This window comes from Phocoena sinus, chromosome 9 (genome assembly GCF_008692025.1).
Source record: "Phocoena sinus isolate mPhoSin1 chromosome 9, mPhoSin1.pri, whole genome shotgun sequence".
NCBI classification, from domain to species: Eukaryota; Metazoa; Chordata; class Mammalia; order Artiodactyla; family Phocoenidae; genus Phocoena; species Phocoena sinus.
This window is the reverse complement of record NC_045771.1, coordinates 11,114,733-11,129,754: the sequence shown is the minus strand read 5'-3', so window position 1 is coordinate 11,129,754 and position 15,022 is coordinate 11,114,733. Positions and strand designations below refer to the sequence as shown.

At 40.2% G+C, this 15,022-nt stretch overlaps 1 protein-coding gene across 1 annotated transcript; it reads left to right on the top strand.

Annotated features, from left to right (window-relative positions):
- The first annotated feature begins 4,738 nt into the window (after nucleotides 1-4,738).
- On the top strand, nucleotides 4,739-5,656 carry LOC116759732 (olfactory receptor 2A1/2A42-like). Its single transcript, XM_032643790.1, is given in 3 exon segments — nucleotides 4,739-4,901; nucleotides 4,904-5,183; nucleotides 5,185-5,656. Coding segments are annotated over 3 exon segments (915 nt in total).
- Nucleotides 5,657-15,022: the final 9,366 nt, after the last annotated feature.

The following is a 15,022-nucleotide window of genomic DNA, read 5'->3' as shown; positions in this document are numbered from 1 at the left end:
TAGTGTACCTATGTGTAGAATTTGGTTAACTTTGTTCTATACAGTGGTTAAGTAGCTGCATGAAAGCAATGACCTTGTGAACATTGACTCTAGATAGAAAAATAAGAAAAGCCTGTGTGATGGATTTAAGTTAAATATATGGAATCATTTTTGCAAACCAAGGAAGATTATACTGGGATGTATTATGGAGTGATCTTTCATTTCAGGGGAAAATGACATTAGTTCAGACCTTGTGTTTATGTCTCGTCAACAAAACCACAATATATAATCTATGAAGCCCATACACATCTTATCCATTATCCGTAACTTGGAGAACAGTGTCAGACCCACAGAAAATACTTTAAATGTTAGACTTTCCCAAACCTGGAATGTACATGAATGTATGTGTGTGTGTGTGTGTATGTGTGGTTGAGGGAAGTGAAGAAAAGGTAAGGAGTTGCTACTTAAAGGATAATCTCTGTAGTTTTTAATAGAATTGTCACAGTTTTGTGCTCTTTTTAATCCCTAATATCTCTTCAACTAATCATGCACTTTCCCAATAAAAACATTGAAAGGTTGGAAGCCAAAACCTGCTTTCCTGATCCTTCAACTGTATATTATCCACAAAATCGCATTGTTGACTTACATTGTAATACTTACAATTCCTGTGTGGCAGGAATGTGCTCAGTTTTTTGTCTCAGTTAAATCATTTAACTGTTTAACACGTATTGTCTCAGTCTTCACAACAACCTCATGAAATAGGGTACTATCACTTTTCTCCTTTCAAAAATGGTAATACTAGGGCTAAGGGGTGAAGAACTATAGCCAGTCATCCAAGTAGTAAATGTGTGTCTGGTCCTTAAGCTTATGCTCTTTAATTACTACTCTGTAGTGCCATATACTATCATACATGAACAATCCAGCAGGAGGAAAATCAATAAGGATATAGCTAAACACCACCATCCATCAACTGGATATAACGGACACCTAGAGACCACTTCATCCAACAGCAAAATACACATTCTTCTCAAGCTCACATGTAACATTCACCAAGATACAGCACATTTGGGGCCATAAAACACACCTGAACAAATGTAAAAGAATAGAAATCATACGATGTCTGGTCTTAGATCATAATGGAATTAAAGGAGAAATCAATAACAGAGAGAGAGCTGGAAAATCCCCCAAATATTTGGAGATTAAACAACATCCTTCTAACTAACACATGGGTCAAGGAAAACAACTCAAGAGAAACGTTAAAATATTTTGATCTAGGAAAGAATCAGAGAAGGGTTCTATTGAGTACATTAATTGTAGCAAATATTTCATATAACTGGAAAGTAAAACATGCAGTACTTGAATTGAGGATTTAAAAATAGCTTTCATTTTTAGGAATGCTATGTGACTCATGCCCACAGCATTAGAAAAGAGTTTGTCAGTTCATCAGGTCTTAAATTTTACTTTTTGAAACGTAGGCCGCATCTAGTGCTGACATGTTTGTTCGTGTATAAAGAAATGATTTCAATCTTAGATATTTACTTTGAAACCACAGAGATCATGGATAACATATTAGTCATAAAACAATTTGCCAATTTTTAAAATGCTAACTTGTACATACATATAAGATGTATCATTTATAGCATCAAACAATGCTTGAATGTTGCATTCGGAACCACAATATATTTAATTTCTTTCTTAGTCTCTCCTTTCACTTCTGCTAGTCCTTTAGCAAATTCAATCCATTTGAGTTCAGGTAAGATGCTTTTAATAACATGTAGAATGAAATAAAATACGAGGGAAAAAAGAAAGAAAATAGAAGTGTCTTTCAAGTGTTCAGGACTTAAACATTTTGAGATTCTACAGTTATTATCAAACTTCAGTCAGTGTTCTTTTTGGCTTTGGGATGAATGTCCTTAATTGGGTATGATTATAGTCAAGATTTAAGCAAGTCAGAAATTACAGACCCAGTCCAAGAATGGTCCAAGCTTTCAACATTTAGGCATTCACTCATTTATGTGTATTCATTCATTCATTTGTTCACTCAGTAAACATTTGCTAAGTGCCAAAATTACAAAACTAGATACACCTGTTCCTTGTTCACAAGGAGTGGGTTACAATCCAGTTGTCAATATGTCAACTGTTTTTGTAAAGACTCTTAATGTACTTGTTAGGACCTTCTTTCTCTTTTTTCTCCCTTTAGGTTTCCAAGAGATTCATACTTCATAAGTAGTGTTTCTTTTTCCTTTATCTAATCATTTTGGAAGTTACAGAAGGAAATAAAGGAGGACTGAATAAAGAGATTAAGCATTTTATAAGATGCAGATTCAAACTCATTTTCACAACTATTTTAATATGTTTGCCAAATAAATTTAAAAGGTTGTCCTAGCACAGTAGTTTTTTATATACTCCTGAAAAAAAAAATAAGCCTTAGTCGCATGTTAGGAGTTCCTAGTATGGTAGATTCTATTGTGTCTTGGTAATATAATAATTTATTGATAATACTTATTTAAAAAACAGTCATTTGTTGCCTCTAGAGAGGGATGTAGTGGGGATGTCCTTCAGGATTTCAATTAGCTTCTCAGAAAAGCTTTCCTTGGGTTGTATTTCTATGTGATTATCTCTGTCTAGGGCCTGGCCCTCACTTTGTAGATCCAGCTTCGGAAATTTTATTCATTTCTCATCTGTATCGTACTACTCAAACTCAAAAAACGAACCATGAATAGCCCTGAATGGAATTATTTATTATAAAAAAATTGGCAAAAACTTTGCTTACCAGCACATTCCCTCTTTGTCCAAATATCTGCATAAGAAGGTAAGTTAATACCTCCCAGTTGATTGGTGAGCATGGAATCGGGGCAGGGGGAGTTAACTGGAGATTTCCAGTGAGGGTTATTGAGCCCTGATCACTCAAGCCATCTGAGCTGTAGACATAGACCTGCCAGGAGGACAGCACTCTCATACCATCAGGCCGACTCCCCTGGACGGTGCTGAAGATGTGCTGATAACCACTGGCCCCATGGGTAACCCTCTTCTTTATTCCTCCGTCTTACTGTAGACAGGTATCTCACGCCACTGTCACATTTGGATTCCTGAGTCACGATCAGATCCTCTTCCGCCTCTTCCGTGAGATAGCATCAGAGCTCCTTGAGTGGAGTTTTTGGATGCACTCAGAACTCTCCAGTTATATGTCTACACAGGTTTTCTTGTTTTCCTCCTCCAGTTCTTCCCATCCATTATGAGTGGATTTTACAAGTTCTGCTTCCCCAAAATCAGTATTGTTTCTCTTATTTCCAAGGTCCTCAGGGAGCATCTCATTAATGTCTCCATTGGTATAACGACAACTGGACCAGGATCTTATCAACAAAAGCACCTTTCCATACATTAACCCTGGAGAAGTCTTTTCTTTAGCGGCAAGCGGGCGCAAATTCAGTAGCTCAGCCCCAGGTTATTTTTGCCCAGCAAAGGTGCAACTAAATGTTTGCACCAGCAAAGATGCTAGATTTCTACATGGTATTTTGAGGCAGCTGTTATCCAGGACTTAAGGACAAGCCAGCTATTGTTTGGTACATCACCAATTCACAGGCGCATCAAATACTGGGCCACCAATTTAATGCTACGTAAATCTGTAAAATGACAAACTCACTAAATTTTCTCTTTGCCAAAAAGAAATCAGCTATCTGTAAAGCAGATATCAATTCTTGTGTTGCTCAAGTAGGGCAGAGTTGACTTTTTAATGAACTGTCACTTCTTGTCTTTCTGAATTTCACAAATGAAACGTGATGCAAACGTTAAGCCGTCACACAGATGGCGAGGCCTGCAACACACTGTTGTTCCGGGTATGGCCTTTCCCAGTTAGATTATGACCTAGACTTTCTCTTTTGATAGGAGTAGAGTAGTAGGGTTACAAGTAGCACGTGGGGAACTATGTCTTGAAGTGTTTTCACCTGCATCCACACTCGCCTTCAAAACCATGTGTGAATGCCTGACTTCAGACTCACACCCCTGCACACGAGTCTAGATTCACAATACATGAACACTGGGCAGCCCCCCAAATCCAATTCCTACAAATTGTAAGGATTGTTCTTCAATGAAGTTATTTGGTAAATCAGTACGTGTGAACCCATCAGTACATTAATTGCCGAATGCCCAGTGGTTGGTTTGATTTCATCACTCGTGAGAGCTCACATGGAGCATATCTACTGATGCCTTCTTAGCAACTTAAACGATCACATTGTCATAAAAGTTTCATTTTCTCTTTTTCTTCCTCCTGTTATCAGGTAAGCTGCTTTAGAGAGCAAAGGTTGATTTCAGCTGCTGAAAGTGACGCAGTTGATATTCCTCTTGAGAAACTGGAATTACATCTCTTTTCTAGGACTACTCTGATTCCCGTATTTGGAGTTCTTCCATTACTGATTACTTCTGCATCCCAGAAATTCTCTTTGTGATGTTGACCATCCCTATTTCATGGTTATTCTCTTTGTGATGTTGATCATCCCTATTTCATGGTTATTTTATTTCCTCTTTTGATTTGACAGTCTTTCTCCCCATCACAAGTGTCAGTGGCTCTAGGTAACCTATCATTGGTGACACAGTCCCCTTCCTATAAAACTGGATGTTAGATTAAGTGATTAACTTAATGAAAAACTAGTCATCACCCTAAAATTTTGTCCTTTAAAAATGACTATTTTTATAAAATAATGTCTAGATATTTTTGATAACTCTGTCCTGAGCAATCCCATTTTATCCTTTTCATAGTGAGATGGGGGGAAATCAGACAGTGGTTACAGAATTCATTCTCCTGGGATTTTGTCTTGGCCCAAGGATTCAGATACTTCTCTTTGGGCTCTTCTGCCTGTCTTACACCTTCACCCTGCTGGGGAACGGGGTCATCCTGGGGCTCATCTCACTGGACTCCAGACTGCACTGTACTTCTTCCTCTCACACCTGGCCATCGTTGATACAGCCTATGCCTGCAACACGGCGCCCCAGGTGCTGGGAGACCTCCTGAGTGCAGCCAAGCCCATCTCCTTTGCTGGCTGCATGACACAGACCTTTCTCTTTTTGACTTTTGCTTATGCCGAGTGTCTTCTCCTGGCGGTATTGTCCTACGAGCAGTATGTAGCCCTCTGCCACCCCCCCCCCCCCCAATATTCTGTCATTGTAAGCTGGAGCATCTGCATCTCCCTGGTGGTGATTTCCTGGGCAGGTGGCCCTGGTCCACGTGGGCCTCGTCCTGAGACTGCTCTTCTGTGGGCTTCATGAAATCCATCACTTCTCCTGAGAAATCCTGTCTGTCCTCAAACTGGCATGTGCTGACACCCGGCTCAACCAAGTTGTCATCTTCGTTGCTTCTGTGTTTGTCTTAGTTGGGCCCCTCTGCTTGGTGCTGGTCTCCTCCACACGCATCCTGGTTGCCATCCTGAGGATGCAGTCGGGTGAGGGCCGCAGAGAGGCCTTCACCTGCTGCTCCCACCTCTGCCTGGTCCAGCTCTTCTGTGGCAGTGCCATCGTCATGCACACGGCCCCCAAATCCAGCCACCCGGCAGAAGATCCTTTTCCTGTTTTACAGTTTTTTCAACCTATGCTGAACCCACTGATCTATAGCCTGAGGAACACAGAGGTCAAGGGTGCTCTGCGGAGAGCACTGTTCAAGGAAAGTCATTTCCAGTTGGAGTGACATTTGAATCGCCACCCTCAGTAGTCTACTTGGAGCCTTGGGTACTGAATACCACCTAAGCTCATCACTTTCTTTATGTCTGAGACTAAATGATCCAAGACACTCTGTAAAGCATTCTCTTTTCCTCCCCATAAAGTATTTAAGTTTTGCTGTATTTGTTATATTTAATTCTATCAAACATATTTATTTTTTCATTTAACTGCTTGGTGCATTAAGACTATCTAGAGGTAAAAATTTATTCCATCCACTACTAAGGGGCCGAGAAGGTTAAAATAGGCACTCTACCTCTGACTTCGTCAGGTGTGTACAGTAATAGCAGAATGGCAGGCATTACTGATGGAGCCACATCAATAACAATTCTTTACAATACTGTAGCTACAGGTAGAGACCCAGAATCCATTAATAACTTTGTCCATTTTTACCCCACATTCGGATGTGTCCTCTCAATTGTAAATCCTCTTACAAATAGTAAATGTACCTAATGCCTACTTAGGCTTAGGGGAAATTGATTTTGTTGATTAAATCCTATCATCTGTCTTACAATTTCTGAGATCAGAGAGTCAGTCCACACACATTCAGATGGCATCCCAGGGAATTACCCAACAAAATCCACTGTCCAGTCTGCCCTGGGCTTTTGATGGCCACTTGTTTCCAAACTCTTTTCATCTTCTCAAGAAAAATATCTATGATTCTCTCTGAATAAACATACACTCTTCACTTAGGAGGAGCTAGCAAGTGCTACAGCCCGACTTTCAATCGCTGGGTATGAATGGAAAGCCCTAAGCAGAGGCAACTGGATGGAAAAAGGAGTGTTAATAATAGTTAATAGTACTATTAATTATTCTGTGCCACCCATTGCACATTGACAGCTAGTTTACAGAGATCACCACGTTTCGTCATCATAACAAAGCCATTTCTCATTATCATCCCATTTTATAGATGCAAACATTAAGCAGACGGCAAATGTGAGACTCATACCCCAACAATCTGGCTCCCAAGCCTTTCCTACTTAACAGGACAATGTAGTACATCACTATCAATGTTATTAAATTAAGAATAAGGCTAACCTATCGCAACATAAGATATGTTAGGAGAGTGTGGGTTCCTTCTCAGTCTAATATAGGCCACAGTGAGGCTGGGGGAGCCAGATATTACCTATTGAGGGCTTCTGGTCCTGGTCAGTGAGTCCGGTGGGCATGGTCGCTAAAGATGGTCAGAGTTTTGGAGCAGCACAGAGAGGGTGGGAACGGAGGCTGTTCTCATTGAAATTAGAGGTTTGGTTTAGACCTGAGCATGGTGTCAAGACCCAGAACTAGGACATCTCTGTTTTCACATATATCACTCACGTGTTCATACACATGTGCGTGTGTGCACACATGTTTACTGAGTACTCACTATGGTGGGGCGCTCTTCTAAGCATCTTGTAAGTATTTGCTTTTCAAATCTTTGTAACAGCCCTATGAGAAAACAGAAGCACAAAGAGATTAAGTACCTTAACCAAAGCCTCACAGGTAATAAGTACCTAGTCCGGGATCAAACAAAGGCAATCTAATTACCAAGACACAACCAATATATAAAAATCAAAAAGATTGTGATGTTTCAGGAGAAGGAACAGGAGAGAAGAAAAAACTTTCAATGTCCAGCCAAAGATAGGCCTTGAGCTCCATATAGAAATAGTACTTAAATTTGCTGAAGAAAGCAGTTTCACTTTATACTGGCGTGAAAATGAGAGGGAGGTAGCAAGAAAGGACTGTGACTCCCAAGGGTCAGGGATGGAGGAAGAGCCTCTCAACTAGCAGGAGAGTGAAAGTGAAAACAATGCAAGAAAGAGTCTTGCATTGGGATCTTGGAAGATCCCACATGCCGCAGAGGAACTAAGCCCATGCGCCACAACTACTGAGCCCATGCGCTACAACTACTGAAGCCCGCGTGCCTAGAGCCCGTGCTCCACAACAAGAGAAGCCTGCGCACCGCAATGAAGAGTAGCGCCTGCTCGCCACAACTAGAGAAAGCCCGTGTGCAGCAACGAACACCAAACACAGCCAAAAATAAATAAATAAATTTATAAAAAACAAAAAACTAAAAACCTGGCAAGAGGGTGGAGACAGTTATGCGCAGAAGCTCCCAGAAATGATAGGAACGGGAATCCATGTGTGGCAGCAGGTTCCCTTGCTGCCTGATATTGGCACCTGTAGCATCTTTGGCATGTGGACAAGGGATTGCCAACCACAGACCTGAAGGATTGTTGTTTACCATTTACTGTGAATGTAGAGTATCACTGTTAAATATGGGTTGTTGCGAGGGGGCAAAAACAAATGAAAGGAGAATTGGAATGCTGTCCCACTGGGTGAAAATGTAGCTATGTTTTCCCAACCAGGGGGGAAGTGTCTTATACTTCCTGCTTTCTTGACAAACTTTGAAGAGCTTTGACTCATTTTGATCTTTTTTTAACCTGTGCTTCTCTTTGTTTGTTTCTAATTTTTGAAATCACGTTGGGCCAAAAGGAGAGATGCATCCTCGAGCACAGCGCGATTCAGTCAACAGAGCGCTGGCTTAGATTTGGGACATCTGGGTTCCCGTCCCAACTCCCCCACTAAATCACTATATGACCTTAGAAAAGTTGTTTTACTCCTCTGGTCTACAGTTTCCTCATCTATAGAATGAGAAGTCGAACTAGACAATCGTTAAGGTTCTTTCTTAATTTTCTGTCTGCTGGTTTCCTCACATTTCACTGGAATTTGGATTTTCACTTTTTCCAAAGGAATATAGAATAAGTTCCAGGCAGAGAAAATGAAATGGATTCTTAAAATAATTGAATATCTTGGTCTTTAAACATGGTAGGAACACAAGAGTAACGGCTGAATTAATAAATGAATTGAATATTTTAGTGCTCCAGGAAATAGGAATTCCATAAGGCTGGCTGGAACATAAGGTGAAATGCCCACTCTAAGAAAAGTTAAGTTTTATTAGCCTTTTTGGAGCTTGTTAAGAGTAACTTCACTGGGATAGGTTCTAGGACCTGGAATAAAACTTAAACGTCCAATTCTGTATCTCTGTTGCCCACATTATAAATAATAATTTACTAATATTTATTGAGCACGTAAGTTTCAGGCATTGTGGTGAGATACATGCATTATTGTCTTGTCTAAGCTTCGTAACAATTCTATGAGTCTAGTACTTTGACTGAAGTCATTTTTAAAAAGAAGAAATGGAGGCATAGAGATGATAAGAACTTTCCTGTGGTTACAGGAAAGTGTATGACACAACCTAGGTTCTAATCCAGGTCAGCCTGACACCAAAGACCACACCCATAATCACTAAGCATACTTCCTCTCTGTAGCCAGGACTTTTGGAATCTTTTTCTGCCCATAGTTAAAGGAAGACTCAAAAAAATCAGCCTGAATATTCTGAAAATCCATCTTAAGAAAAAGATAAAAATAGAGCTAACAGAGTTTCAATTGATGTGTAATGGGAAAAATAGTAATACAAAAACCAGTTTTTTAACGGAGCAAAAATTCCTAGATACAGTGGAGACAAATGAACCCCACACAGCAGAACAAGTAAAAGCCACAAATGAACATGATGAGAGATGTATAGACTCTCTAGTAATTAGAGAAATTAACTTTAAAGCATGAGATACCATTTTTTGCCCCTCAAGTGGACAAAAATAAAAAGATTGATACTTTCTAGCATGGCTGAGCATGTGGGCAGATAGGAATTTCCTCACAGTCTTGGTGGAAATATAAATTGATTTCATGGTTATTTGGGAATATCTCTTCCGAAATTAAAATGTGCATACCTTTGATGCAGCAATTCCAATTCTGGGAACACATCCTATAGAAATATTCACATATATATGTAAAAAATATGTAGCATCTTTGGCATGTAAATTTATTTTAAATTGAAACGTTTGCAATAGCAAAATGTCACAAATAACCTAATATCCTTCAATAGTGGGGTTGTTAAATAAAACATTATAAATCTGTATTCTGGAATGTTATGCAGCTATGATAATAAACAAGTTTTATCTATGTAATGTTTGGAAGATTCTAGTAAGTGAGGAAAAAAAGTCATATTGATATAGTACTTTCTCATTGCTATAGAGAAAAGCCTATGTGTGTGTGTACATGTGTTTGTATGTGTGTGCAGACATATATTAAGGTACAGGAAAATATTCAAAATGAGAAACATTAAAGGCTTAAAAAGATGACTCTCAAAATGGAAAGTGTACTACAAAAAAGAATACTGCATTTTTAGAAAATTTTAAAGTAAACAAGGGTCAGTATTGCCATTTAAAAAAGGAAAAGAAAAAGTTCATTTAGGTTTTACCTTATTCTGATCTCCTCTTGACCCTCTGGCTCTTAAATACATATCAGCACACATTTGCTCACACACTACAGTTGAACCCAGGACAAAATAAGCAAAGATTAATATCATTTAGGATTTTGTTAGACTGTTTTAAATTGTACCAAGTTATTTTTTTCAACATAATACAATTTTTTTTTTCTTGTTCAGGGAAGGAGCTCCCAACCAGTAAGCAATTAGCCATCAACTGGTGATTCAGAGACACAGGGTCCTCACACCTTGTGGATCTGTCACCATGTCCATGTTCCCAAGGTAGTCATGTGTGTTGGAAGGAGGAAAAGCATGGAGGCTTTAGTGGGCCTGGCCTAAAAGTGATTGGCACTTCTGCTCACATCTCATTGGCTAAAACTTGGTCACATGGTCATACAAAACCACAAGGAAATCTGGGATATGTGGCCTATATATGTTATTTCCCAGGAATAATAGGAAACAGTTTTGTTAAACATCTAGCAGTCTCTGCCACAAGTAATCAGAGGCTCTGAGTTCCCTAGCTCTCTGGCTCTTCAGGACAACAGTGAAACTCGAGAGAACTGGTGGTACTAAGGGGTGGAATAGAGAGACTTGAGTCCCCTCCCAGACCCTCAGCAGCAGCACTCCCACTGATACATACGATGGATCTGTGTTCAATTTTATGTGAAATACAATCCAGATAAAGCTTCAAGACAAATCCTCTAGGCCCCACTCCAGCAGAGCTATTCTGAATGGCTAACACTCCTCAGATCACTTCCTGAGGGACCCAGCCAGTGTCAGCCCTGATCATCAAATCTCTAGATAGGAGGGGATCCCAGGGACCTGAGTTCAGGTATGTCATGATCAGTCTTTTTGCTTTGTTTTGCTTCCCCATCTATAAAATGATGATAAGATGCCACCCACCCTATCTGTCCCTGGTGGCGCAGTGGTTGAGAGTCCGCCTGCCGATGCAGGGGACATGGGTTCGTGCCCCGGTCTGGGAAGATCCCACATGCCGCGGAGCGCCTGGGCCCGTGAGCCATGGCCACTGAGCCTGCGTGTCCGGAGCCTGTGCTCTGCGGTGGGAGAGGCCACAGCAGTGAGAGGCCCGCGTACAGCGAAAAGAAAAAAAAAAAAAACCCAATATGGATGTCCTTCTATATCTTACATAGAAAGTTTCTGAGTTACATTGAGACAAGCAAGTATAATGGAAGGAAGTGTGGATAATCTATATCTGTATGTGCTCATATGTACATAAAATAATTCTGGAGGGATACATAAGAAACCAAAGAGAGAAGCTGGAAACTGGGATGATGATGACAAGCAACAGCATAACTAGGTGAAGCTTATAAAACTTTGGGCAGCTTCTTTAAGAAAAAGAATGTGAATTCATGACTAGAAAATTAGTTCTGGCCTTGGAAGGGGCCCTTGGTAGGGGCTCTTAAGCTTAAGCTTCACCAACATTGTGGTAAATCTACCTCTTGGGACAAGCAGGGGAAAGAGAATGTGAATGAAAACTTTTGAATGTTAGACGTTTGAGCCATTTTTAACTACTAAAAATCTAATTTAACAAAATCTAATAAAACAATCTATAGTCCCAGGGATTATTTTTTAGTGGACCCAATAAAATTTCTAGAACATGATTCTGTAAGTTCCTGGAAGGTATGAATTTTTCCCTGAGTTCCCCATTACAGTGTTTTAGCTCCTTAAATATAAAGGACCTCGTTTTCTCAACTCCTCTGAAAAGAGCCATGACAGCCAGTGTTTCTTCCTTTATTTTCCTTTATTTTCATTGGGGGTTTAGAGTTGCTTTGCTACTTCAAAGAAGACGGGACCCCTTGGGACATGGTTAAAACCCAAATCTGAGGACACAGAGCCTTAAAGAAATAATCCTAAAGTGAGAGAAAATTGGATCCTAAGTGTATGGCATTATTCTGAAAATAAGAAAGCTGCCACTGATTGAGAGCTGCTGACTCAGCCATCAAGATTTAGAATCTATGAGAAACCTTTTGTTACTTGTAAATTGTGTGTTCCAAGCATGATTTAGAGCGGAGAACACATTTCAAGATTGATTTTTGCAAAGACGACTACTCTTTCCAGAACAAAAAGGCTTGTGACCTAAAGCGTTTATTTCCACAAGATGGCGCTATAGCTTCTGCCAAGCAGAAAACTCACATTTCCTTCAGAAACCAGAAATCCTAAATACGTTTTGACTGGGGACCAAATTTGTGGAAGATTCTTTCAAAGAAGCACTTTGTGCAAAAACGTGCTGGGGGAGGTTGATGTGGGCCACGAGGGTGAAGGTTATTTCAGGTGATAATGGTTCCACCACCTTCACACATACCCGAGTTGATGTCTCAAGGCTTCACGCTCACCCTGCTGCCCACTCCTTCTCCAAAATGTTGCTTTTACCACTGTCAGGTACGTGTCAGGAATGGAACCTGGGTATTCAGGAGCGGCGCAGAGTATCAGCCTTCATGGGAATGTATCTCCCACACCCGCCCACACTTTCTACCCAGGGGCAGCTCACCTCTTCAGGGGAGCCTTTCCTTACCACTTTAATCACACTTTCCTTTAACTTTCCCTGGCATCGATGTTTACCTCTCTTTAGGCTTATCAGAGCCTGCTTTAGAATGTTATCATTTGCATCTACAGTTTCCAAATTCTTCAGGGACAGAGTCCATGTCATCATTGCCATTTTATGTCCCACAACAATGAGCGCCCTCCCTTGAATTTATGCAGTCATGATATCACGAACACAGACAATCTAAAGTAAGTGCTCAGTAACCTTGGTAGCCTGAGCTATCAAGAGGATGCTAAGCCCACTTGGCCACTACCTAGGAGCTAGGGGTCTGATCTCTTAGATCACAACCTCTCTGGAACTCTTTGAACATCAAAAAAGGATAGGATTGAACTGTCCTCCTAACTCTTTAAAATATTTTGCTTCTATGTCTTTAATGGCTCCAGTAGCCCTGTCTTGAGGGAGCCACGGAAGCAGGAATATTTGTATCATAAGGAACTAGAGTGATGTTTCTGCTGAAGTGAATGGCATCTCTCTCTCTCTCTCTCTGTTCACCTTTATTCTTGTCTCCGTTTTTCTGTCTCCTATTCTGTGCCTTGGCAATCAAAACTGTGACACGGCAATACATGACTGGTCACCCCCTCTCCCTTTGCTGCCACGACCTCTCGGGGCACGGGACACCAGGGTACTACGGGCCTGCTCTTAGGAGCAGGATAGAAAACCTGCTGTGCAGCTGTGGGAGTTGTGGCTGCATTTGGGAGAAGAATGGGACAATATGGATTAGGGTGGAAGAGGTACACTTGTACCTAAGGACAATCCCTGGGGACTTTGAGAGGGGGAACAAGATACTTCCAGAATTAGACATCAAGGGCTTGAGATTAGGAATAAGGCCAATGACTTTCTACTAGCACAAGGGAAAGACAGTGTTTAACTAATAAGATCATCTCTGTGTTCAAAATAACCAGCAGCGTGGTTATCAGTTTTTGCCTTTCATCACGGCCATCAGAAGGAGAGGCAATACACAAAGACCCAACTTTCTTTCAATAATATGAGATTTTAGTCTAAAAAAGACAAACTGTACGCACACAAAAGACATAATGCACTTTTCCAGCTTCTCCTAAATAAGAGAAAAAAATACATATATATATATAAATGATAGAAGAAATATTTGATTTTAAGCCCCCATCAGAGGAATTCGTGGGACCCTAACCCCCCCTTCCTGCTAATGTAAGAGCTGGTATAAACATTTATGTATATATCAGTAGGTATCTCTGTGTGTGTACTTCTCATACCAAAAAGAATATAATATAGCTCATAAATATATATTTGCACATGCATATTCACACATAAGATAAAATTAAAGGAGGATAGAAGAAGAAAATAGGGCAAAAGGAAAATAAAAATAGAAGGGATAAGGGTTCACACAAAAAAATGACTAGACCTTCCAAATTTATTCTGATCGGAAAAAGGGAAAATCATAAGTTTGATAGCACAGCAGCATTTATGTAAATTAAATTAAAAATATGCCCATGCAAACAATACAGAGGTTTGTTTTTTAATAGTACAAAAGGAGTAAATGAGCAAAACGAAGGAGGAAACTTGAACAAACCAAAGGAACCAGAGACCACAGTGTGCCATGAAGATTGTAATCAATCCAACTTTCTGCACCTGCCCTCCTCAAGTAAAAATTAAGCAGGTAAATTATAATAAAACCTAGGAAGTGCCATCATGGAGATTAGCTCCAAATGGTGAGGAAGTCTGGACTAGAGAAGCGGGACGGCTTCACCAAGGAAGTAACCTCACTGTTGGATGTTGAAGGCTGTGTAAAAGTTTGCAGAAAGTAGGAACAGGGAAAGTGTAAGCTAAGGGCAATGGAAAAGCAGAGGTTTCTAAATACAGTCAAAAGATAAGAAGGGAAAGATTACAGATAATTTATTATATTCTTAAGTGATCATTTTGAGATGCACATTTAGCCCTGTCACCTCCCTGCTTTAGATCCTTCAATGGCTTCCCTTGCCCTCAGGATAAACACTGAAATCTTTAATGTGGTCCCCGAGGCCCCCATAATTTCTGGTCTCCACTCACAGCATCTGTTTCATTTTGTGCCTTTGTCCCTCCCTCCACCCTGACCCCTAGATCTGAAACACTCTAGCTTTCGTTCAGTTCCTGAAATGAGCCCATGACCTTCCCGCCTCAGGGTTTTCAAATCCTTTACCTCCTCCTGAAACCCTATTTCCCATCCTCTTTTCCTAGTTCATTTGTATTTATCCTTCAGAGTTCAGCTGAAATATTACTTCCAAACTATTGATTTCTCCAACTCTCCAGATAAAGTTATTCTCTTAGGTTAAACATATATACCTTTTGTACCCATTAAGATTATAATAACGTAATTATTAAGTAATCACTTGTCTAGTGTTTATGTGTTGTCGTAATATAAGCTGACATTATAAGGACCACGTGGACCACGATATCCCCAGCCTCTCATTCAATGCCTTTCACATAATGGGAACACAAGAAATATATGTTGGATG